Source organism: Oncorhynchus mykiss, chromosome 7 (assembly GCF_013265735.2).
Source record: "Oncorhynchus mykiss isolate Arlee chromosome 7, USDA_OmykA_1.1, whole genome shotgun sequence".
In the NCBI taxonomy this organism is placed as follows: domain Eukaryota; kingdom Metazoa; phylum Chordata; class Actinopteri; order Salmoniformes; family Salmonidae; genus Oncorhynchus; species Oncorhynchus mykiss.
In genome coordinates this window covers 32,584,983-32,610,981 of record NC_048571.1, presented here as the reverse complement: position 1 = coordinate 32,610,981, position 25,999 = coordinate 32,584,983, and the positions used below count along the sequence as shown (strand labels likewise).

The window sequence follows — 25,999 nt, the reverse complement described above, 5'->3', positions numbered from 1 at the left end:
GCTGGATCGAACCTGTGTCTCTAGTGACACCTTAAGCATGCCTTAGACCATTGCGCCACTCGGGATGGCCCAGAGGTCATGTTTTTAACAATGGTTTGTTTGTGTGTAAGCCTAACGAAGCCAACAAGTCGAGGAGTGAAGTCGGGGGAGGTGCATTTGCGACAGCCATTAGTCGGACACTGTAGTGGTTTTCCAACAGCAAGGCTCAGTTCAATATGGCAGTTTCAACATATCTGCTATTGTTTATAAAAGCGTATCTGTATAAATGTTGAAATAAACTTTTCTATAGCCCCATATCACAAACTGAAAACATAACATGTCTACAATGAATTGGTTAGAGAGAGGTCTGAAATATCACTTTCATTTGGATCTGCTGTAGCTTTAGAACAGCTGCAAAGTTGGTTCCTGTTTCAGTCACCTTTTTGGCCACGTTCGAATGGGTCAAACAAAACACACTAATGATTTGGTTGACAAATACTGCCTCCCACAATATAGGTGATGGGTGCAGTTGGTGAGAAGCACCTTGGCTTAATCGAAAACTGCATGACCTTTGATCACATGACTTTTGTAAAGGTCATGCTGGACAATTTTTATAACCATAAATAAACCCACTTTGAAAAGGGGTGACCAACGATGGTCACCAACGATGGCCTTTTCAAAATGTGTTGCATTATGGTTATAAAAATTGTCCTACCTTAAAAGACCTTCGCTTCAAAAATTCAAAAAAAGTGCCAATAGTACTGTTTGTCCATTTTGAGACGCCGTAGCCAGTATACACTTCCTCAAAATAGTCAGAATGAATCTAAGATGACTCAAGAACTGTATCATTAATTGCCGTTTTTGCCAAAGAGATCTTAGTCGTGCAACTTTATATCTAACTAAGATGTTTGGTGCAGTATTTCTCAATGAAAAAAAGTTGCTTGAAAACTAGTCATCTCTCGTTGAATGACAACAGAAGAATCCCTACTGTTGACCAATCACTGACAAAGGGGTGTTACCTCCAAAAATTATGTTGTGTGCCTGAACAGCCAAAAAGGAAACTTCACAAAATGTAGTCATAATATATACACGAACACAGAGAGCCTGTTCTAACGGAAAAAGAGATATAGAAAGCCTTTATTACAGCAGACTGAAAATAGTTGCATGCATTCGTGAATTGCGGTTTATTTATTGTGTAGGCTAATTATTCAAAGCTCCCTTTATTATTTCATTTTAAAACTAAAATGCTTGATTGCATTTCAAAGCATGAATGTCTCGTATGCTGTGTGATGGAATTATTGATTGATACAGTAGCCTATATATTGAAATATATGCCTAAGTAAGTTACAGTGTTACAACTAAACAGGACACGCTCTTTGGCCTACAGCTCGATGGTGGTTATACAAGGCTACTATACAAAGCCTACTAATGATAACGACATGGCCTATTATGATTATCATTATAATAATAATAAGTCATCTTAAGAATAAGATGGAGATCAAGGAAAAGGAGGGGTTAGGAGCGAGAGCTGCATGTATATTGTGTGCGACAAATAGGTGCTGTTCGATTACAATATAATTTTTCTGATTGTTTGGAACAGTGTAAACAACACTAAATAAATTATAAGTAATACCAGTCTGTTGAAAAGGAAAACATTTGTAAAGCCTTTATTGCAGCTAGGCAAAGGTTGATTTTTTGTACACGTTTTGTTTTAGTAGTGACGTGAATGAATGGAAACCAATAGGATGCTAACATTCAATGTGTAACAGGGTACAGTAAAAGCAGCCTTGTGCCTTCGTCAGTGCCAGGTGTGTGAGATTGCAATTAATAAGAGTGTGGCCTTCATTATAAAAATTGCTGTTTGTTCAGCAGATCCCATTGCTGGATAGGTTGGCGTGCACAGGGGAAACAAGAGAGGTGGTCGATTGAGTATGTTACCATGCACACTAGTAATTTGATATTAAACTGATAATGGCAATAGGCCGAGTATGGCATTAGTCATGTAAACCCCTTACTTTGCTTATCTTAAATCGGCATAATGTCATAATTGAATTAAGCATACACTGATAAAACCTGTTTTTCTGAGCATTCTTTCTTTTTATTAGGTCATGTAAACACCTTACTTTGCTTATCTTAAATCGGCGTAATGTCATAATTGAAGTAAGCATACACTGATTAAAACACCTGTTTTTCTGAGCAATCTTTCTTTTTATTTGGTCATGTAAACAGCTTAATCGGAGTTCAAGCGATGTCTTTGATCTGCGCATGTGCCAGCACCAGCAGCGCAAGCCTCCGTCTTATGCATGATTGAAGTGAGTTCGGGAAAAGTATGCATTTTAGAATATACAAAATGTATATTTACAGTACCAGTCAAGACTTTGGACACACCGAATCATTCAAGGGGTTTTCTTTATTTTTACTATTTTCCACATTGTAGAATAATAATGAATACATAAAAACTATGTCATCAAGGCAAAGGTTGGCTACTTTGAAGAATCTCAAATATAAAATATATTTTGATTTGTTTAACACTTTTTTTGGTGACTACATGATTCCATGTGTGTTATTTCATAGTTTTGATGTCTTCATTATTATTCTACAATGTAGAAAATAGTACAAATTAAAATAAAAACCTCAACTAAATATTGAAATGAATAATGTGGAAATTGGTGACTAAACTGCCTCAAGTAACTCTGGATCAGTGGTAGAAAAAGTATCCAATTGTGATACTTAAGTAAAAGTATAGATACCTTAATAGAAAGTTAGTCAAGTAAAAGTTAAATTCACCCAGTAAAATACTAACAGAGTCAAATGGAAATGGAAAATGTATGGAGTAAAAAATACATTATTTTGTTTAGGAATGTAGTGAAGTAAAAGTTAAGTACAGATACCCACTACTTAAGTTGTACTTTAAATTATTTGTCATGGTCAAAACATGTTGATGCAATAGTAACTAAGATGGGGAGAAGTCTGTCCATAATAAAGAGCTGCTCTGCCTTCTTAACAACACTATCAATAAGTTAGGTCTTACAGGCCATAGTTTTGTCGCACCTGAACTACTGTCCAGTCGTGTGGTCAGGTGCCACAAAGAGGGAAAATTACAATTGGCACAGAACAGGGCAGCACGGCATTAGTAAACATTACAAGTAACATTAGTAAAACGCATGTCAATCTCTCATGGCTGAAAGTGGAGGAGAGATTGACTTCATTACTACTTATTTTTAAAGAAGTATTGACATGCTGAATGCACCAAGCTGTCTGCATAAACTGTATAAACTACTGTCACACAGCTCGGACACAAATAGGTGCATACCCCACAAGACATACCACCAGGGGTCTCTTCACAATCCCCAAGTCCAGAACAGACTATGGGTGGCGCACAGTGCCCAGACTATGGGTGGCGCACAGTGCCCATGGATTTTGTATTGTAGATATGTGGTAGTAGAGCAGTGCCTGACTGCAGAGACTTAATGTGTTGTGAAAAGTGTTATGAAATGTAATATTTGTAATTGTATATAACTGCCTTAATGTTGCGGGACCCCAGGAAGAGCATACTAAATAAATACAAATGTCCAAACTCAGAATCAACTAGGCTTTCCAGCTTGGTAGAACGGTTTTTTTTTGACTGGCGATTTTCTGCATTTATCAAAGTCCCATCAGGTAGCCTGATTTCAGATGTGTCCATGTAAACAGGATTATTAGAAAATGTGTTATTCTTGCAAAGCTTATAAACCTTTAAATATAACTATTATATTAATCTGACTATTCACACTAATCTTAATATTGTGTGTATGTGAACGTACTCAATGTTGCATAGTCCAAACAGAGAACTAGCCTAACAGCTGTAAGTATGTCTGTATATGGTGTAAGTGCCCATATGCCATTGACCTTCCCACCTTCTCACTGGGCACACCCTCCTGTGAATGTGAGTGCTGCACAACATATTGATCTGAGTTACATATACTGACCGGTGATTTAATTGTTGATCTATATGCTATGTTTTAATATTTGTCCTGGTTATAGGCATATGTACCTGGAGCTGAAGATGAAAATATTGTTCTGTGTTGTGTTACTCAGCAGGAAAAAAAATACTGTTGTTGATCGCTATTCCCATGTGCCACCTCCAATTAAAAGAACCTGTGTGTGTTAGTTTAATCCTGAGGTCACCTCATGAATAGAAAAAAGTGGCGTAGTATCGGCAACATGTTACATTTGGCGTAGTCGGCAGGTTGAGCTGACTGTCCCGGGGTAACCCTGACTGGCTTGGCTGTGCAAACCCTGGATCTTGTGGAGTGCTTTTCCTATATGCTGCCAAGGCAGCAGCTACTCTTCCAGGGGTCTAGCAAAATTAAGACAGTTATACCATTTTAAAAGCATTACAATACATTCATGACAGATTTCGCAACACACTATTGTGTCACACATTTAACATTTCCTAATGGTATTGAAGATTTGATTTCTTAATATTTTGCATGCATATTTTATTATTGTCCAAAATGTGAGGACACATTTTGAAATTGCAGGGGGAATGTGTGACAGGCGTCACATCTAGACTGATTGCGCTCATTTGCATCTTATTATTGGGTAGTGGGGTTTGCCTTAGAAATGCCAGTGTTTCCATGTGCTCAGCAGTTTCACTTTACCTGTGAAGGTTGACGTGCCTCGGGAGGACAAGAGCGGTGACTGTGCCTTTAGTCCAAATTCCAGTGTGGCAGCTTGGTAGCCTAATTGTATGTCGAGTATGTGGTTGGCAAGATTGTGCCCTTCAGCCAGGATCCGCTCACCTTCTCCTTGGGCACTTCCTCATCTACTTACTATGTATAAAGTTAACTATGGCGATAGAATAATTGTGCGCATGACAACACTGAAGATGTGGTTATTTATGCTTATATGCTGAGCACTCCGATGTTGATTATTGATGTGGGAAACTATGAATCTATTGAATACAAAGCTGATGCTAAAACTATTAATTGCTGCTGCTGAAAATAAAATGACTTCTATTGCAATCTCGTTGTGTGCTTGTTATTCCCACGTTCCACCCCTGTTGATAAAGAACCTGTGTGCTTTATAGTGTTTTAGATCTTTATGCAATTATCAGAGGACCGATCACCTCTCCAAAAAGGTGATGTAGCGGCTACAACCTTCAACGGGTCACATTATGCTAACGTGACAAACTATTGTAATTAAATACATTAGTTGATTGCTGAGATAAATCGTTCTTGGTCTCCTTCTGAGGTAAGAAGATGGTTAAGATGTCAGGAAGCTGTCACTTTAAGGACATTTTTTTGTATAACTATTTATGAATTTCTGCTTGGACAGTATGAAAGAAGACCAATGTTTGTCATGCCAACACTCACGACTGAGATCAAAACCTTAGCAGCCTTTGCCTTAATTTCTCTATTAGTATATGTTTACTTGTAGGGATATTCTGTGTTGAATTCTACTAAACAATCTAGAAACAAACCATTATGTATTATGAAAAACATACCCTAGTTAAAGGATTGTGTGTGATTGTTTTTGTCATCAGCACCATTAACTCTTCATATTTGCTTTTGTTCTTCTTCATTACAAGCAGATAATACTTGATTAAGTCATCATTAAAAGACCTGGGCCAGTGAATCATTTAAACTGGATACGTTAGTGCCTGGGCCAGTGAATAACTTAAACTGGATACGTTGGTGCCTCTCGGGCAAATAAAAATGTAGAGGACCTCTGTATTGAGAAATGTGATTGTTTTTCTTGAATCCATCTATACTTTTGTATTTTCCTGTATTTTGTAAAAGGTGTAACATTGTAAAATGCAGGGATCCCTTGTGAAAAAGACCTTGGTCTCAACTCCCTGTTGAAATAAAGGTTAAAAATAAATATATACAAAAGTGAAGTGCTAATTTATAGTTCATGTTTACTAGCAATTGGTACGTTCATCAGTCGTTCTGGTATTGTTTTCGTAGCCAATATGAACTGAGAAGAGGAAAACTAAAAATCTAAATAATTGAATACTTATGCCATTTAACAGGCACTTTTACCCAAAGCGACTTACAGTCATGTCTGCATAAATTATACGTATGGGTGGCTCCAGCGTAATCGAACCCACGACAAGCTCCATGCTCACACAGTACAACAGAACCACAAAGATACAAACTCATCATGACCTCTCACCCAGGAAGTCGTTTGCGGCGATGAGGTCATAGTCCCAGACCTGAAGCACAAGAACGGCAGGCTGGCGGAACTCAGATTCCTCCAGAGAGAAGATAGACTCCTTTTTTGTATAGGTGATCTCTTTCTCTGTGGGGAGGTAGTCAAACCGGAAGACAAAACGCCAGTTGAAGTTCCCCTCCCCAGTCAAGGAGTTGAAGTGGACATCAGTCTCCTGTTTGTTCCCATCTAAGCCTTTAATCCAGCTGTATTCAGAGTGACAAACAATTCAACGTCAATTCACACAACATCTTTCTACAAATAATCTTTATATATTATCCATAAAATCCGAATCCAGTTACTGTACATCTTGAGAGGCACATCTGGTAAGAACAACTCAAATGTCCCCATTGTTACATCTGGCATTTCATCACCAAAATGATTTACAAAATAATTAATCAATTTGGTTTTCTAGGTTGTGTGTGTGTGTGTGTGTGTGTGTGTGTGTGTGTGTGTGTGGTTTTTACCAACCCTTTCATGTATATATCACTGGATTTATTTCCAGTGAAGGGGTTGACATCATCCAGGACGACGTCATCAGTATTCCATATGATCACGCGCAACTCATAGCTTTAGTGAGAGAAAAGTGGGTGTTGCTGAGTTATCTTTAGGTTGTGGATCCTAGTATGTAGTAGTATGACATGGTGTCTCACAGACACTAACTTTGAACACTAGTCTGGATTACCTTACAGGCAGCCGTGGTTTGATATCGATAGGTGGAGGTGCTGGTACGTCCATTGGAAACATATCGATCCACATGTGAGCGTAGCCCTGAAAGCACCGGGCACAGAGCAGTCAAGACAAGGACTCGTGAAAGAAACCTGAACCAGTGTTCAGGGGTAATCACTGGAACACCAATATTGCCATGTCTAAAACTTGTGGTTACATTAAACACAAATCAGGACATCCACTACCTCTGGTCCAGGCTGTCATGTGCAGCTTTGTAGCTGTTTCCTGCAGCCAACTGGCCCTTGGCCTCATGGGTGTAATTGTATTCATCCTTTCATATTTAATAAACATATAAAAAATGTAAAACGCCAAAAATCTAGTGTTTCTATGTCAAATGGTTTTGTTATATTTCAGTCTTCTGTGATGTATATAAAGTGTAATATTGGGATGCAAACTAAAAATTCAATATATTTCAACTCTATATCTGACATGGTGCAGTTGTCTTCTATTTTTATCCCATAACCATGTGTGTGAGGTGTATACTTTTGTTTCAAAATATACATGTTTAAGACTACCAAGAAACACTGTGACCCTGATTTAGCCCACTGCAGTAAAAGGTTAGTCTCCCAGGCAACATGAAGCACCGAGTGTGATGCCCCATAGAGGAATTTTGTTTTGGGACTGAATTCACTCATAAGATACTGGACACTGTGTATCACGGGACGCTTAGATTTCTAACAAATGCAAGACCACACACCCATCACTGTGATCTATCCGACATGGTGAAGTGGCCCTCCCTTCCCACAAGAAGGACTACTGCAAGAAGGACTCTTTCACTGTTCCTAAGGCCAGGACTAAATATGGGACAAATAAAATGTTCCTTGCTGAGTTTAAAGCTCTGATTGAAGAAAAAGTTGTTGACAATTAAGACCATGTATTGTATTGTGTTCTTGTGTTAAGTACACCCTCAAGGGTTTTTTCTGGTTAAATAAATAAAACGTTGCTAGAGTGCTGACAAACTTTTCTATCCAAGCGCTGGGGTGTCATTTCTCAAAAATACAAAATAAACAACTTTTGAGCACTTTGTATACCGCCTCCTGGATCTGTTCATGTGACCAAGCAAGGCAGCCATATGCAAAGTTCTTAAAAATAGTTTATTTCTGTCACAAAATTCCCAGAGAAGGCTTATTTGCATTGCAATTTTCACTTTGTTTTCGTGGGAAGAAAGCACACCAGCACTTTGTTTCAAGATGATGTATTTGAATACATGTCTGATATGCTTTAGTTACATGTGACCAAATTGGATTTGTGTGTGTTCAGACTGTAGTAATTTGCTGACATGGCTACCCTACATGTCATGGTACCTGGTGGTGTGTGCAGTGGTGTAGGCTGATTGATGGTGGTGCTCTCACTCAGAATTTGTTGTGTAGCAAGCTAAGGTGACAACAATGCCTGCCATGGAAGTTTCCCAGTTGCGTTGCATGTTCGAAAACATAGTGTAAAGGCCTTTGCAGACTGTATGATTTTTAGCCGTCTTATGCAACATTTTGCTGTCCCAGCCAAGATGTCTCTGTCGTAGGCAAATCTTGGCTGGTCAGTGTAGGTCTGCCGACGAAGTACCGACACGTGCAGTCGTAGGCACCGACAAAGTTATAGCAGTGTCAGAATTTTTTTGCATTTTATCGTGTAGTGTGGCTGGTGTTGAGATCCGATTCCAGTGACTGACCAATAGGAACACGGTCGGCACTGAGTATGCGCACAATAATACGATTAAAATGAATAGTCAGATTAATATAATAGTTTGATTTAAACGTTTAGCCTACATGCTGTGCCCGAATAACCATTTCCCTAATAATCTTGTTTACATGACCCATCTGAAATCAGGCTACCTGATGGGATTTTGATAATGTACAAAATCAGCAATGAAAATAAACATTCTACCACATGTTATTTTGGAAAAGCCTATTTGATTCTGAGTTCGAACATATAAGATGCATACTTTCAGTTTTTCCAAACTCATTTCACTCACCCGTAAGAATAGAGTGAGGCTTGCACTTCTGGCACATGTGCAGATCAAATACATCGGCTGACGTAGCCTTGCAAGCCAATCGCCGACAGAACTGACCAGGTTGATAGCAAGATTTTAATTTGGTAGCATTGCAGAGTGTGATGTGACAATAGTAAAAGATTGAATCCGACATACAGTCTGCAAAGGTCTTAAGATCACTTTTAAAGCTAGCTATTTAGCTTGCTAGAACATTCACAAATAGTTAGCTACCACATGTTCTTGTCAAACTGTCGACAGAGTAGCTAGCAAGATATGCCAAATAACAGTAAAAAATTTAAAAAAAAAACACAAATCAGATTTGACAGTTCAGACAAATCGTATTGACAGGAATCAGACTTGTATTTGATTTCAAACCACCTATGAAGGTAGTTTAAAATGTGGCTTGAAATATCTGATTACATGTGCGTTTTGGCTGTTCATACTGCAGGAAAAAGTTCAGATTCGAATCAGATATGCAAAAAAGATAGGATTTGAGTTACTTCAAACTGCCAGTGTGAACAAGGATTAACAGTGAGCTCCAAAAGTATTGGGACAGTGACAGATTTTTTTGTTTGTTTTGGCTCTGTACTCCAGCACTTTAGATTTGAAATGATACAAAGACTATGATGTTAAAGTGCATACTGTCAGCTGAGAAAGTTAGACACACAAATATCATACCCCCAAGACATGTTAACCTCTCACCATTACAATAACAGGGGAGGTTAGCATTTTTGGGGGGGTGTGATATTTGAGCATCTGTAACTTTCTCACTCATCATTATTCATGATTCATTCAGGATTATCCGTAATCATGGTAGCATCCACATAATTGTATAAGTGTTTAGAAACATATTCCTATTTTGAATAAAAGTGACTCCAAAATAATTTACCATTCCTTTCTATTGGGCACAAAATAATCTGAAACAAAACCAAAACAAACAGCAAATACTTTTGTAGCTCACTGTACGTGCCTAGTCGGTCCCTCAGATCCCCTGACACTGAATTTTGTTTTTGTTCCAAAGCCAGAACAAAAACTTTTGGTGAGGCTGCCTTTAGTCACTATGGTCCTAGCCTTTGGAACAGCCTGCCAGATAGTCCATGGGCCAGCCGGCCAAATTTCACATATTGGTTATCCCCCAAAGTGGACACATTTTTCCACTGGCCCCTGGACTAATGAGGATTTTGATGGCTTCAGAAACAATAAAAAATAAAAAAATAAGAACAAATAAAAGCTTCTCTTTAGCTGTGCTTTTACCAAGGGTGTTCTTAGTTGTCTTAGCCATATTATTTACTTTATTGATTTTATCCCATACTGTATATCTTATTTATTTTATCCCCTTTCATTTACTGCTGCATTAGTCTCTCATATTCACTGTTATTTTACTATTGTTATACTATTGTAATCTTGCCTATCTTAATTTTATATTTGTCTAGAAACGTAAAGCTTTTGTTATATTTCTCACCTTTTATTTTATTTGTTGAACTGCATTTGTTGTAAGAAATGTGCCCTCACCTGAGGCAGTCCTGGTTTCTCAGGGTTGAGGAGGGAGCGTACCTCCACGTGCTCTGGTACAAGGGGACAGGCTCCCTCACAAAACTCTCTCATCTCCCCCCACCGGTGCAATACACTCAGGGCCTTGTGCTCATCCAGCTCATGCAGATCCTCTTCTGTCTTCTTGTTCTTCTTCAGCAACTCTGAGGACACAAAGGAAACATGATTGTGATAGTGCCACTTGTTTATGTTATGGATTAGTCATTAACATGCTTATAATGCAGCTGCAAATATTGTCAATTGGCACATGATTGCTATCTGTGTAAATCAGTTATGGGTTTTTCCACACGAAAAAAAAAAAAAAAAAAGCAAATTACTTTTTGGATCAATCTGAAATGTAATACATGAAAATGTCCTCTGGAGCAAGGATATTTGGTATATGCTGTATATTTGATGTTTGGATCTAGACTCTACAACATTTAATTTCCTTACAAGTTTGAAAACTGGAATGTGTGATGTAATCCTTATTATAAATCCTTATTAGTTTGTCTAATGATTTTCAATATGAGAATCATTGTCTCTATATAGCCTACACTTTCTCGTTCTAAACTTCTAACACTGGTGGAATATAAGGACGACTGTGGTTTCGTGACAACGACCACAAGAGCAACTGCTCACCGATTTGACAGTTCCAACGCAATTACACTTCCGACACTGCCTAAACAAAAGCAATGAAAAGCCATGCATTTGTCGGCTAACCCGGGTTACCGCTGATCTGATTGAATCCTGGACACGGTCTTTTCTTTTCTTCAGTTTCGTACAGAACGACCCACATGATAAAGGAAACATACCTTCAGGAAACGCTTCATCAGGCACTTTGAAGATCTTGTTTAGAACTTTGATTTCCAATTCACGGTATTCCGGAGAGGGAATCGCATTATTCCTGCAGAGCTCTGCCAGAATGGCAGATGGTTTCTTGGCATCTCTCCACTTATTGTATCCGTCTCTGCAATCACAGAAAACAGCTGCCTTAAATTATGCTGCAAAGACCAGTGATGAGGTTATGCCAATCTGATGCACCTTAATATCTTGTGCACATTATTGAGATGTAAGGTCCTGTATGGACAGGAATATCAGACACACTTGTCATAGTAGAGGGCGATGCCACAGCCTGCGTGGTGGTGGCTGTAGAAACGGTTCTCCAGGTCGATTCGCGTCTCTCCGATGAGGTCATCAGAGCCCACCAAGTTGTGGTCAAACACCATCAGAGTAATTTCCGTCTCCAGTGGGAAGGACACGGTCAGCTCAAACACTCTACAGGAGAAGTGCAACATGTAAAAACTCCATACATGCAGAAACGGTCGTAAAATAACGCTAATCATATTGTCACACCTTCACAGATTTTTCAGCTATTGTACAAAGAGGATATGAATCTGAATTTCACTGCGCTGGGCCTTTAATGTGTTTGTTAAATAGTGATAGTTTCTGCAATACTCCTTGCAAATGGTTCCGCCTTTAAAAAAACACAATGACATCATTCATGTCGGCTGTTCGACATGCAAGAGTTTTTGGTTTAATGTTTAACTCTGCATAATCATATTCGGTAGTTGAATGTTTATAATTCTTCCTGTTGCCACTCACTCGCCAAACACTGGGTTGAGCTGTTTGGGAATATAGCTGTCCTTGTTGTCCATGCTCTGTCCACCAACTTTCACCACCACATAGGGATCTGCCTTCCCATTAGGGTCAGTAGGGGCCAGGTTGGTGGCCTGGAAATTCATGGGGGAGATTGATAACATTGTTCCTTAATTTGCTCTTATGTAGTAAGGTTGCTATTAGAGTAATAACATTGTATTAACATATTAGTAATTTATTAATTACTTTGAAATTGCATAGCAATGGAGTTGTGCTGAGGTTTTTCGAATTCAGTTCACATGTCTTGAAAACATAAGCAACAAAAACATGCTAGCTTATAAGCCTACCTTCACAACATACACCCGCACTAGTACTTTAATGGGTGTATTTTGGGGAATTCCTTTGGTAATCTGGCGCTCTGCATGTTCGTCCTCAGGTGAGATGGGATAAATCAAAAAAGAACCCTGTGGTAACAAAAAACACTTTTTTACTAACACTGTCTCAACCAACCACACAGTATCAGTACTGAAGACTGGTTTGACACAATAGTGTGACTCTCTAAGACACTTATGACAGTAAAAATCGCTCTGATTTTTTTTTTTGAGGGAGACACATTTCTCTTAGATCTAGAGTAACAATGTGTTCTTATCTCGCTCACCTTGTATTTCCCCATGCTTCTCTCCTCTTCATCCTCATCCTCTTCTTCATTGGCTTTGCCTTTGTAGATGGGGAATGTGTGCAGCCAATCCATGAATTCGCTAAACTCATTCTCCAGTTCTGATTTATAGAGCTGAGAAAACACCCAGGTTATTAATGTAGCCTTACTGTATTTTTTGCTCACATTTTCAAGTATATTGGACAGACACAATGAGGAGATAGAAGAAAGTAAGGAGGAGGTATGGTGTGCGAGAAGGCGTGGACCGGATTTGAATCTACACCCCCATCCACACCTGCCACATAGTGCCGTACAGGTTTCATCCAATTCTCACAGAGAAAATTCTCACCTGGAGAGTTGCTATCTTTTTCCGTTTCGGTTTGGGCGGTGGCTCCATCTCCACTATCACAGCATCCTCCTCCTCTGCCTCTAATGTTCCAACATCTGTTGAATAAACATGACCTTTAACTCAGAGATTACAATTGCTCTGTGCATTGAAGCCTTCAATGAGATACAGCGTGTGCAGATTTCCACACTGAGGTGGGGAAAGGATCACTTGGCACACGAGGCTGATGCATCACTGCTGTTGGGTTCTGAGAATATGAAACATACTTATTCATGTCACTGAGGGAGAGAGGGTAATGTATAACGTTTACATTATATCAGCGATCTTATTGAAATATTGAGTGCTTAGGGTTATATATCTTCCTCTGTAGGAGGAACGTACATAGTGTGTGCAATTGAACTTGGAATGTGCTGAGTGCAGGGAAACGATCACGTGGCAGGCATTGATAAGGGCAGAGAGCCATGGATTAGTGATGAAGGGGGTCGAGGTCAGGTCACGTTATTAAGGGAGAAAGAAAAGTTTAGGGCCTATTACTTAGTTTACTGCCTAGCAGTAAATATGTTTGTTCAGAAGGGTAGGAGGAGACTCACCCTAGGAGAAAGGGTTAAATATCAGTGCTTGTATGAACATGTTAGTCTAAAGCAGCTGTTTGATCCTTCTGGAAGAATAAACATGGTTGAGTTTTCATAGTGTCCGTAGAGTTTTTACTCTGAAAACATTGTATTAATGGATGCTGGGAATGTCATTATATTAAACTCTTGTATAAAAGATTAGAATCCCCAAAAATGTATGAAGAGCAGGGCACAAGTAAGAAAGTAAAGTATACATAGAATTATTTAATTTGAAAAGCTCTGGGGTGATTTTACCAAAAGCTTCGTACGTAAAAGGTACTGCTTTTCTTGATGAACCACACCTACATCACTGGTAGAGCAGCAAAGTACTTAAGACTTCATTAAGATTGACAGTCAAATATTGATTTTAAAATGGTTGCATTTTCCATTGTAGCTATGAGGTTTTGGGAAACTCACCCCAGTTGAATTGAACAATTGTAAGGAGGAGTTCACACAATATAGACTTGCAATTCTGAGCATAAGTGGTACGAATAAAATCAAATAGTCTGTGATGATTTTCATTCCCCTATGCATCTAACTAAGACCGGGCCGTAGACATCTGTATTAGACAGACAACAACTCTCAGCTGTGTGGAGTACCTGTTTCCTGTTGTTCATCCATGTCCTCCTCGTTCTCAGTCTGGAAATAATAAAAAATATGTCTCACTATCATCAAAACAGATAAACATTACTGTAGATACACAGATAAACAGTACTGTAGAAAAACCAAATATTGACATTTCCTATGAATGAAAAATGTATTGCAAAACAAATTAAAATAGTGATTTGATTGTAATGCTGATGCTGTATACAGTTGCAACAAACCTGGCCCTCAACAACACATGTTGGTTTGGCCCACCAGAGACTTCCAGAAACAGCTGATGTAATTATGAACCATGTCTTTTTTTTGTTGGATTACATTTCAGCACACCAAGCCCACCCTTGGTATAAAAACATTGCTTAGTTACACTCACTATATACTGTACCTGGTTTCTAAGCTCTTCCAGTGACGCATAGTACTTGGACCACCAATCCAGCTCCTCTTTCTCTGGGGTCTCCTCTTCAAGCTCCTCCACTTTGTTCTTCTTGAGTTTGTTCAGTGGAGACTGAGGATGATAAAGTTGATTTGAAATGGATTTATTCTGTCACAAATCTCATACTGCACTATAAGACCCCATGCCTTTTCAGTAAAATATGTACAGAGGAAATATACAATACTACAATATTGCTGCTTTGTATTATTCAAAACAAGCAATAGTTGGAACATTTAACCTTATCAGTCCCAGGAAATCCCAGTGAAATTAACTTCTTTCATTCATTGCATTGCTTACATTTCACCAATGATGTCAGCAAAAACCTGATAAACAAATATACATTTATAAGAATGCCTTACGTAAATACACTGCTCAAAAAAATAAAGGGAACACTAAAATCACACATCCTAGATCTGAATGAAGGAAATATTATGTTTAAGTACTTTTTCCTTTACATAGTTGAATGTGCTGACAACAAAATCACACAAAAATTATCAATGGAAATCAAATTTATCAACCCATGGAGGTCTGGATTTGGAGTCACACTCAAAATTAAAGTGGAACACCACACTTCAGGCTGATCCAACTTTGATGTAATGTCCTTAAAATAAGTCAAAATGAGGCTCAGTAGTGTGTGTGGCCTCCACGTGCCTGTATGACCTCCCAACAACGCCTGGGCATGCTCCTGATGAGGTGGCGGATGGTTTCCTGAGGGATCTCCTCCCAGACCTGGACTAAAGCATCCGCCAACTCCTGGACAGTCTGTGGTGCAACGTGGCGTTGGTGGATGGAGCGAGACATGATGTCCCAGATGTGCTCAATTGGATTCAGGTCTGGGGAACGGGCGGGCCAGTCCATAGCATCAATGCCTTCCTCTTGCAGGAACTGCTGACACACTCAAGCCACATAAGGTCTAGCATTGTCTTGCATTAGGAGGAACCCAGGGCCAACCGCACCAGCATATGGTCTCACAAGGGGTCTGAGGATCTCATCTCGGTACCTAATGGCAGTCAGGCTACCTCTGGCGAGCACATGGAGGGCTCTGCGGCCCCCCAAAGAAATGCCACCCCACACCATGACTGACCCACCGCCAAACCGGTCATGCTGGAGGATGTTGCAGGCAGCAGAACATTCTCCACGGCGTCTCCAGACTCTGTCACGTCTGTCACGTGCTCAGTGTGAACCCGCTTTCATCTGTGAAGAGCACAGGGCGCCAGTGGCGAATTTGCCAATCTTGGTGTTCTCTGGCAAATGCCAAACGTCCTGCACGGTGTTGGGCTGTAAGCACAACCCCCACCTGTGGACGTCGGGCCCTCATACCACCCTCATGGAGTCTGTTTCTGACCGTTTGAGCAGACACATGCACATTTGTGGCCTGCTGGAGGTCATTTTGCAGGGCTCTGGCAGTGCTCCTCCTTGCACAAAGGCGGAGGTAGCGGTCCTGCTGCTGGGTTGTTTCCCTCCTACGGCCTCCTCCACGTCTCCTGATGTACTGGCCTGACTCCTGGTAGCGCCTCCATGCTCTGGACACTACGCTGACAGACACAGCAAACCTTCTTGCCACAGCTCTCATTGATGTGCCATCCTGGATGAGCTGCACTACCTGAGCCACTTGTGTGGGTTGTAGACTCCGTCTCATGCTACCACTAGAGTGAAAGCACCGCCAGCATTCAAAAGTGACCAAAACATCAGCCAGGAAGCATAGGAACTGAGAAGTGGTCTGTGGTCACCACCTGCAGAACCACTCCTTTATTGGGGGTATCTTGCTAATTGCCTATAATTTCCACCTGTTGTCTATTCCATTTGCACAACAGCATGTGAAATTTATTGTCAATCAGTGTTGCTTCCTAAGTGGACAGTTTGATTTCACGGAAGTGTGATTGACTTGGAGTTACATTGTGTTGTTTAAGTGTTCCCTTTATTTTTTTGAGCAGTGTATAAATATCCAACTAGTCAAAGACAATGGTGGAGTTTGTGACAGCAACTAGGTGAACTTAAAGACACTCTGTCCTGGGATTTCCTATGATCATCAAAAAAGGTTAAAGGTCAAATAGGGGGTGCTCATATTTTAATTGTGTACTGTCGAAGAACCTCTAACCTAACCTGCTACAGGTGTTAAAGAAACACTTGAAACTAGATCGCCTACATAATGGTCTTGACAAGAAGGGGAAAAAAAACTTTTGTTGGAGGTTCTCTGCTGCACTGATCAGCCAATCCAGTAAATGTGGAAGAGGAGCTAAGATTGAGTGTCGCCTTGTTAATAACAAGCTCTCTTTCCATTTCCCCTGAAAACAGGAACTTCTGGCTGTGGGTACTCGCCTCTGCCGAGTCCCCAACAACCGGCAGTGGTGAAGTACTTAAGTAAAAATACTTTAAAGTACTACTTAAGTAGTTTTTTGTGGTATCTGTACTTTATATTTTTGACAACTTTTACTTTTACTCCACTACATCCCTAAAGAAAAGAATGTAATTTTTACTCCATACGTTTTCCCTGACAGCCAAAAGTACTCATTACATTTTGAATGCTTAGGCGGACAGGAAAGTTGTCCAATTCATGCACTTATTAATTACAAGAACATCCCTGGTCATCCCTACTGCCTCTGATCTGGCAGACTCACTAAATACTAGAAAGTCACCCATTTAAATAAGTGCTTGAAAGTCCCCCAGTAAAATACCATTTGAGTAAATGTCTAGAAGTATTTGGTTTTAAATATACTTCAGTATCAAAAGTAAATGTAATTGCTAAAATGTACTTACGTATCAAAAGTAAAAGTATAAATCATTTCAAATTCCTTATAATAAGCAAAGCAGATGGACACATTTTCTAGTTTTTTATTTATTTACAGATAGCCAAGGGCACGCTCCAACTCAGACATAATTTATAAACAAAGCATGTGTTAGTGAGGCCACCAGATCAGAGGCAGTAGGGATGTCCAGGGATATTCTATTGTAAAGGTTGTGAATTAGACCATTTTCCTGTCCTGCTAAGCATTCAAAATGTAACTAGTACTTTTGGGTGCCATGGAAAATGTATGGAATAAAAAGTACAATGTAGTGAAGTTAAAGTAAAAGTTGTCAAAAATATTAATAGTAAAGTTAAGTACAGACACCCCAAAACAACACTTAAGCAGTACTTGAAAGTATTTTTACTTTAGTAAAACCTAGCAAAAACTTTTTTTTTGTAAATGATGTCTGAGTGCTGGTCTAAGGCACTGCATTGCAGTGCAAGCTGTGCCACTAGAGATCCTGGTTTGAGTCCAGGCTCTGTCACAGCTGGCCGCGACCAGAAGACCCATGGGGCGGTGCACAATTGGCCCAATTGGTCCGGGTTAGGGGAGGGTTTGACCGTTAGGGATGTTATTGTCCCAACTCGCACTAGCGACACTTGTGGTGGGTTAACGGTGTTTCCTTCGACACGTTGGTGCGGCTGCCTTCCGGGTTAAGCGGGCATTGTGTCAAGAAGTAGTGCGGCTTGGCTTGGCTGGGTTGTGTTTCGGAGGACGCATGGCTTTCGACCTTCGCTTTCGACCTTTCAGTCGAAAGTTGAGTTGCAGCGATGGGACAAGACTGTAACAACTACCATGAATACCATGAAATTGGGGAGAAAAAGGGGTAAAAACAAATTATATTTTTTGTATATATATATATATAACATTTATAAAGCAAATCGTGCTGTCTTGTTTGCTTAATATAAGGGATGCGAAATGATTTATACTTTTACTTTTGATACTTAAGTATATTTAAAATCAAATACCTTTTGACTTTTACTCAAGTAGTGTTTTACTGGAGGACTTTCACTTAAGTAATTTTCGACTAAGGAATCTATACTTTTACTCAAGTATGACAATTGGGTATTTTTGCCACCACTGAAAACTTTTGAGCGTTCATGAGTCTCAGCTTTTCATAGATGGGTCATGATTGTTTGTAGCTTAAACCGTTACGAATTTACAGATGTTTTTGGGAGAATAATAACTGTTTTTGGGATCCGCCCTTCTCTCAAACACGGCTCTAGCTCAGCCCCTGTTAATCACACATAATGAAATCAGTGGATGAAGAAGTAATAGCTAGTCTGTAGCTCAAACACACAATGTTAAAAAGGGTTAGAATTCCAAAATGTGCCAGCGTCACGGTGGGACTACCAAAGCTCCAGTAAATAAACAAGCATTGACAAAACTGAGCACAGATACCCAGCCGAGGTGCAGGGCGGGAGAGTGTGAAACAGATTGACTGCTCCTCAGCAGGGAATCAACAGGACACCTGCTGTGAGCATGTTGTGCATTTAATCCAACAGTAATCAGTGGCCTCTGAGACAAACGTCTGGCACTAGTATTACATCAAACCCCATTGCACAACGTTTGCCTGGCTAGCTCAGGCACACGTTTGGGCGCAATCAGAATGTGGACAGGATCAGGACAAAGGATGTATGTTAGCACCAGGCAGAAACGGGGCTTTAGCATAAATGGAAACCTTTGTCTTTTTAGTCTTTATGGAGGAGGGAAAATGCATTTGTAGGTGGGTTGATTGATCAGTAAAGAGAGGAGCTGCAGAAGGCTCAGTTGAGCAGAAAGATGAGATAGGCTAAGGTACAACTACTCACGGTGAAGTTTAGGGGGTTGATGGGAATCTTGGAGGTTTTGATCGGAAGGCCTCTCAGGTCCATTTGCTTCACTGTATTGAGAAGGGATGTCCTCAGGGGGGGGTTATTTTCTGAAGGCAATAAAGAGAGGACATGGGACTGATTATTTTTATTTATTATGGATCCCCATTAGCTGCTGTCAAGGCAGCAACTACTCCTCCTGGAGTCTGGCAAAATTAAGGCAGTTATGCTATTTTAAAAACATTACATTACATTCATTACAGAATTCACAACACATTAATTGTGTGCCCTCAGGCCCATACTTCACTACCACATATCTATAACACAGAATCCATGTGTACTTGTGTGTATAGTAAGTATGTTATCATGTGTGTGTATGCATGAGTCAGTGTCTATGTTTGTGTTGATTCACAGTCCCCCCCTGTTCCATAAGGTCTATTTTTATCTGTTTAAAAAAAATCTGATTCTACTGCTTGCATCAGTTACCTGATGTGGAATAGAGTTCCATGATGCCATGGCTCTATGTAGTATTGTGCTAGTCGTTTTAACAGAGCTCGGTGCTTTCAACATGTCAATAACTCTCACAAATACAAGTAGTGATGAAGTCAATCTTTCCTCTACTTTAAGCCAGGAGAGATTGACATGCATATTATTAATGTTTGCTCTCTGTGTACATCCAAGGACCAGTAGTGCTGCCCTGTTCTGAGCCAATTGCAACGAACACTAGTCCAGATGCGACAAAACTAGAGCCTTGCCTTGTTGATAGTGCTGTTAAGAAGATAGAGTAGCGCTTTATTATGGACAGACATCTCCCCATCTTAGCTAGTCAATATGTTTTGACCATGACAGTTATCTACACAATGGAATCATGTAGTAACCAAAAAAGTGTTAAACAAATCCCAAAATATTTTAGACTCTTCAAAGTAGTCACCCTTTGCTTTGATGACAGCTTTGCACACGCTTGGCAAGCTTCACCTGGAATGCTTTTCCAACAGTCTTGAAAGAGTTCCCACATATGCTGAGCACTTTTTGGCTGCTTTTCCTTCACTCTGCAGTCCAACTCATCCCAAACCATCACAAATGGGTTTGTGGAGGCCAGGTCATCTGATACAGCACTCCATCACTCTCCTTCTTGGTCAAATAGCCCTTACACAGCCTGGAGGTGTGTGTTGGGTCATTGTCCGGTTGAAAAACAAATGATAGTCCCACTAAGCACAAACCAGGTGGGATGGTTTGCTGGTTAAGTGTGCCTTGAATTCTAAATAAATCACAGACAATGTCACCAGCAAAGCACCCCCACACCATTATACCTCCTCCTCCATGCTTCACAGTGGGAACCACACATGCGAAGATCATCCATTCACGTACTCTGCGTCTTACAAAGACAAGGCAGTTGGAACCAAAAATCTCAAATTTGGACTCATCAGACCAAAGGACCGATTTCCTGGGGTCTAATGTCCATTGCTTGTGTTTCTTGGCCCTAGCAAGCCCTTTCTTCTTATTGGTGTCCTTTAGTAGTGGTTTCATTGCAGCAATTCAACAATGAAGGCCGGATTCATGCAGTCTCCTCTGAACAGCTGAGAGTTGAGATTGAGATGTGAGATTGAGAACAGTTGAGATGTGTCTGTTACTTGAACTCTGTGAACCATTTTAATTGGGCTGCAATTTCTGAGGCTAGTAAAATGAACGTATCCTCTGCAGCAGAGGTAACTCTGGGTCTTCCATTCCTGTGGAGGTCCTCATGAGAGCCAGTTTCATCATAGCGCTTGATAGTTTTTGCGACTGCACTTGAAGAGACTTTCAAAGTTTTTTTCATATTGACTGACCTTCATGTCTTAAAGTAATTATGGACATGTCATTTCTCCTTGCTTATTTGATCTGTTCTTGCCGTAATATGGACTTGGTATTTTACCAAATAGGGCTATCTACTACTGTATACCACCCCAACAATACAACTGATTGGCTCAAACACATTAAGAAGGAAAGAAATTCCACAAATGAACAAGGCACACCTGTCAATTGAATTGCATTCCAGGTGACCACCTCATGAAACTGGTTGAGAGAATGTCAAGAGTGTGCAAAGTTGTCATCAAGGCAAGGGTGGCTACTTTTAAGAATCTCAAATATAAAATATATTTGGATTTGTTTAACACATTTTTGGTTACTACATGATTCCATATGTGTTATTTCATATCTTTGATCTCTTCACTATTATTCTACAATACAGAAAATAAAGGAAACCCCTGGAATAAGTAGGTGTGTCCAAACATTCCATCATTGGTTACTCAGAGTTCCTCATACTGACATTGGCTGCGGCCTCAGGCCCCATTGGTGCCAACCTTGAAAAGTAATTTCAATGTCTCCTCTATTACAAATAGGAATAAACCAAATGGTGCAGTTGCATGCAACCTTATAGCCATACCAACATTATCAATATCAACCATCATTAAGTTGGAGACTCCATGTGACTATAAAAATCGTAAAGAACTTGGGTTGATGCATTTGAACGTTAGGAGCTTACTTCCTAAACTGGATTACATCAAGATCTCGGCTATGCAGACAAATCCGGACATTCTGGTATTGACTGAAACTTGGATATCTGTGGATATACTGGACTCTGATATTAATATTGAGGATATTCGTGCGTTCAGAGCTAACAGGGTAAAATAATTTCTGTCTCTTTACTGAAATCCAAAAAATGATTAGTGGAGCTGACAGCGTTTTAACTACTTTGCAGATATTAAACATAGAGACAATCATAATATCAGTAAAAAAATATCAAAAATATCAAATTCCAAATTTCAAAAGAGGTTTTAAAAATAGGTTGTATCAGACTTAACATTCCATGACATACACTAAGGCATTGTTGGCAGAATAGATGGCTGCTGTTCAATGCATGGTTGATATAATTCACCAATACATATCTTGGAATTCCAAAAATTATTGCTATCAGGTTGCAAATCACAGCTGGCCTGGTACATTGTTTCCTGCCTCCATTCGGGATGCACTGTTTCAGTTTAATTTACTCAATATTTTGGACAAAAACAGACAAATGTGCAGTAAATAAGGCTGAGAATGTCAATACAATCAAACTAGCAAGGGCAATGATCACAAGTCAGTCATAATGTAGCTAATCAGCTAGCGTATCTATTTATGTAGCAAGCTAAAAACACGGAGCCTAACATTAGCTAGCTATCTAGCTGCTAGGAGGATCATGTCATGTCATTGGAGGAGTGGGTGAGTTACTGACTTTTTCCCCTCATTGTTTTTCGGTGGCTATACACAGCTAGAGATGCAGATGTCAATTGGTCAGCTAGCAAGAACTTGAATGACTTATCCAGATAGCATATCTCTTGCATTCACAAATTCACTCTGGCTATCTACTCGGATTTCAGAGCACTCTCGTCTGAGTGTGCCAGAGCCTAGAATCATTTATACATTTACGAACATGCAACATCCACTGAATATGAACGTGTCAGTAAACACAGGCAAAAAAAGTTATGAACGTTCTAGATAACAGTTGGTAGAGCATGCCACTTGCAACACCAGGGTTATGGGTTCAATTCCCATGGGGGACCACAAAAATGTATGCATTTACTACTGTAAGTTGCTCTGGATAAGAGCATCTGCTAAATGACCAATTTTTATATTTTTATTAAATGTAAACAGCCTAGCTAACCAGCTCTGCTAGGGCGAGTAAAATGGCCAGAGTGAGGTGTTCTCTCATTTGTGTCTAGAAGTAACTAGCTGGTCAGTTAGCTTGGTTGGTTAGCTGCTTGGTTGCATGCAAGCTGCAGAAGGACGAGTAGGCTACAATTCCCCATTGTTTATTAGTGCAATTTTTACAGCCAACTAGCTGAAAAAGTTTGAGAGGTTTCATCTAATGTTCCTTCGTTAGTTTTTAGCTCATCTTACTCTGGCTAGCATTAGTTGTTGATCTTGTTGATGTGCATACAGGAAAATACATTTTTATGGTTGTATGGTCAGTAGGACTTTAAAGTTCCCAAATGTAAGAGGACTCCCATGGTATTGTGGCTTTTGGCGAATGCGTTCGAATGATCTAAAGTCACGCAACTGTGTGGCAAATGGCTTGCTTACGAAAAAGCCTACTTTAGTTCTGGTTGGCTATGGTGCACTGGTCTGCGTAGACTCCGGTAATGGATGAGATAGATGTTTTTATTAAGTTTTATTTACTGCAGTGTCTAATAATTGTCCAAAATTCATGGCCGCTTTCCCACTTCATACTGTGATAGAATTTTCACAAATGCCTTACTATACGTATGTAAAACCCCAAATTCTAAGAATTTCTGAAAACGTGAAAATTAACATATATAAGTGCTCGCTTGTCAGAAAATGATCAAAAGTGTCTTGGGGGTGTATATCAACAGATTTTAGGGGTTTTATACTGCAAAAATGCTGTCAGTTCTACTTTAAGGCTGTGTCTGGGGAAAAAATAACAGTTATAGGGGTCTTACCATCCTCCCTCGGCTAGCCTTTGTCTAGTTCACTAACCTCAGCAAAGTTCACTAACCTCAGTAAAAAAACAAGTGTCCCTTTTCCAGGACCCTGTCTTTCAGAATAATTCGGGGAAAAAAACAGAAAAACTTCACAGATCTTCATTGTAAAGGGTTTAAACACTCTTTCCCATACTTATTCAATGAACCATAAACAATTAATGAACATGCACCTGTGGAAACGGTCGTTAAGACACTAACAGCTTACAGACAGTAGGCAATTAAGATCACAGTAATGAAAACGTAGGACACTAAAGTGGCCAACTGACTCGTAAGAACACCAAAAAAAAGATGCCCACGGTCCCTGCTCATCTGCATGAACATGCCTTAGGCATGCTGCAAGGAGGCATGAGGACTGCAGATGTTGCCAGGGCAATAAATTGCAATTCCCGTTCTGAGTGACACCTAAGACAACGCTACAGGGAGACCACGTGTAACAACACCTGCACAGGATCAGTACATCAGAACATCACACCTGCGGGACAGGTGCAGGATGGTAACAACAACAACCCGAGTTACACCAGTAACGCACAATCCCTCCATCAGTGCTCAGATTGTCCTCAACAGGCTGAGAGAGGCTGGACTGAGGGCTTGTAGGCCTGTTGTAAGGCAGGTCCTCACCAGACATCACCGGTAACAATGTCGCCTATGGGCACCGGACAGGACTGGCAAAAAGTGCTCTTCACTGATGAGTCGCGGTTTTGTCTCTGACTTGGATTCGCGTTTATCGTCGAAGGAATGAGCGTTACACCGAGGCCTGTACTCTGGAGCGGGATCGATTTGGAGGTGGAGGATCCGTCATGGTCTGGGGCGGTGTGCCACAGCATCATCGAAATGAGCTTGTTGTCATTGCAGGCAATCTCAACGCTGTGCTTTACAGGGAAGACATCCTCCTCTCTCATGTGGTACCCTTCCTGCAGGCTCATCCTGACATGACCCTCCAGCATGACAGAAATGTCAGTGTTCTGCCATGGCCAGCGAAGGGCCCGGATCTCAATCCCATTGAGCATGTCTGGGACCTGTTGGATCGGAGGGTGAGGGCTAGGGCTATTCCCCCCAGAAATGTCCAGGAACTTGCAGGTGCCCTGGTGGAAGAGTGGGGTAACATCTCACAGCAAGAAATGTCAAATCTGGTGCAGTCCATGAGGAGGAGATGCACTGCAGTACTTAATGCAGCTGGTGGCCACACCAGATACCAGGAGGTGTGGACTCGAGTCACATGACTTGGACTCGAGTCACAAATATGATGACTTGCACCTCGACTTTGACTTTAACACCAATGACTCGTGACTTAACTTGGACTTGAGCCTTTTGACTCGACTTGATACCCTCCCCAATCACAAATATGAAAAAGTATGCTATTTAAAAAAGTGTGCAGTGCATCAACTCTTTATTTAACTGATTACAGTTTGAATCTGACAGCAGCCAATCAAATTGTGCCAGCTGAGAAAAACTTGTGCATGGCAGTGCAGAGGTACGTCGGCAGGTGAATTCAGATGGAGCCCTTGGAAAGATAATACCCCAAATTATTATTTTCGAAGATAAAGACAAAAAAACAGATTGCAACTTGCAAAACATGCGGGAAGAAAAATATAGATTGAGGGCAACAATTTACAACTTTGTTTGACATTTGAAGCTGCACAAAGAACGGTAAGTCGTGGCTAATATTGGCAAAAAAATGTATAACTTTGCTAGTCTAGCATGTAGACTAACATAACGTTAAATCAATGAACCTCCACACAGTCAGTCAGTGAGGGAACGTGATCATTTCACCCAAGATTGAGCTACAAATGGCTAGGCAGTTGGTAGCCTAAATCCTGCCTGATGTTACTGCTGTTCCTAAAAACCATTAACATACGTTAGCCTACTGTAACCACACACAGAGAGTGTGTGTGTGTGTGTGTTAAGGTTGGGCGATTGTGTACAAGCCTACATCTCCCGATTGCACCCCATAGCAATTCTCAATAGTCGATCACTATTGGGGGGGTCTTTCAAATGGCTACCCATGTATTTCCATGGAAATATAACGTTTAAGTAATAAATACATAGATATTTTTAAAAGCATTCATGATTTGCATTAATGTAATATTCTAACTATTATTTAAATATGAAATGGTATTACATTTGGTGAAGAGCACATTATGACTTGTTTCGAAACTCAAAGTTTAGGACTTGAGACTTGACTTAATACTTGACGGTCTTGACTTGAGACTTGACTTGGACTTGA

At 40.2% G+C, this 25,999-nt stretch overlaps 1 protein-coding gene across 1 annotated transcript in view; it reads right to left on the bottom strand.

The window, feature by feature from the left end:
* Positions 1-25,999, bottom strand: part of fer1l4 (fer-1 like family member 4) — a 96,810-nt gene that overhangs the window by 9,638 nt on the left and 61,173 nt on the right. Inside the window, exons 31-43 of the mRNA XM_036983157.1 lie at positions 19,259-19,368; positions 14,614-14,733; positions 14,228-14,267; positions 13,021-13,115; positions 12,675-12,806; positions 12,364-12,480; positions 12,023-12,150; positions 11,525-11,695; positions 11,233-11,387; positions 10,403-10,584; positions 6,860-6,945; positions 6,646-6,744; positions 6,139-6,380 (exon numbers count right to left, since the gene is read on the bottom strand). Of these exons, the coding sequence (XP_036839052.1) occupies positions 6,139-6,380; positions 6,646-6,744; positions 6,860-6,945; positions 10,403-10,584; positions 11,233-11,387; positions 11,525-11,695; positions 12,023-12,150; positions 12,364-12,480; positions 12,675-12,806; positions 13,021-13,115; positions 14,228-14,267; positions 14,614-14,733; positions 19,259-19,368 (1,677 nt within the window). The remainder of the gene's footprint in view (positions 1-6,138; positions 6,381-6,645; positions 6,745-6,859; positions 6,946-10,402; positions 10,585-11,232; positions 11,388-11,524; positions 11,696-12,022; positions 12,151-12,363; positions 12,481-12,674; positions 12,807-13,020; positions 13,116-14,227; positions 14,268-14,613; positions 14,734-19,258; positions 19,369-25,999) is intronic.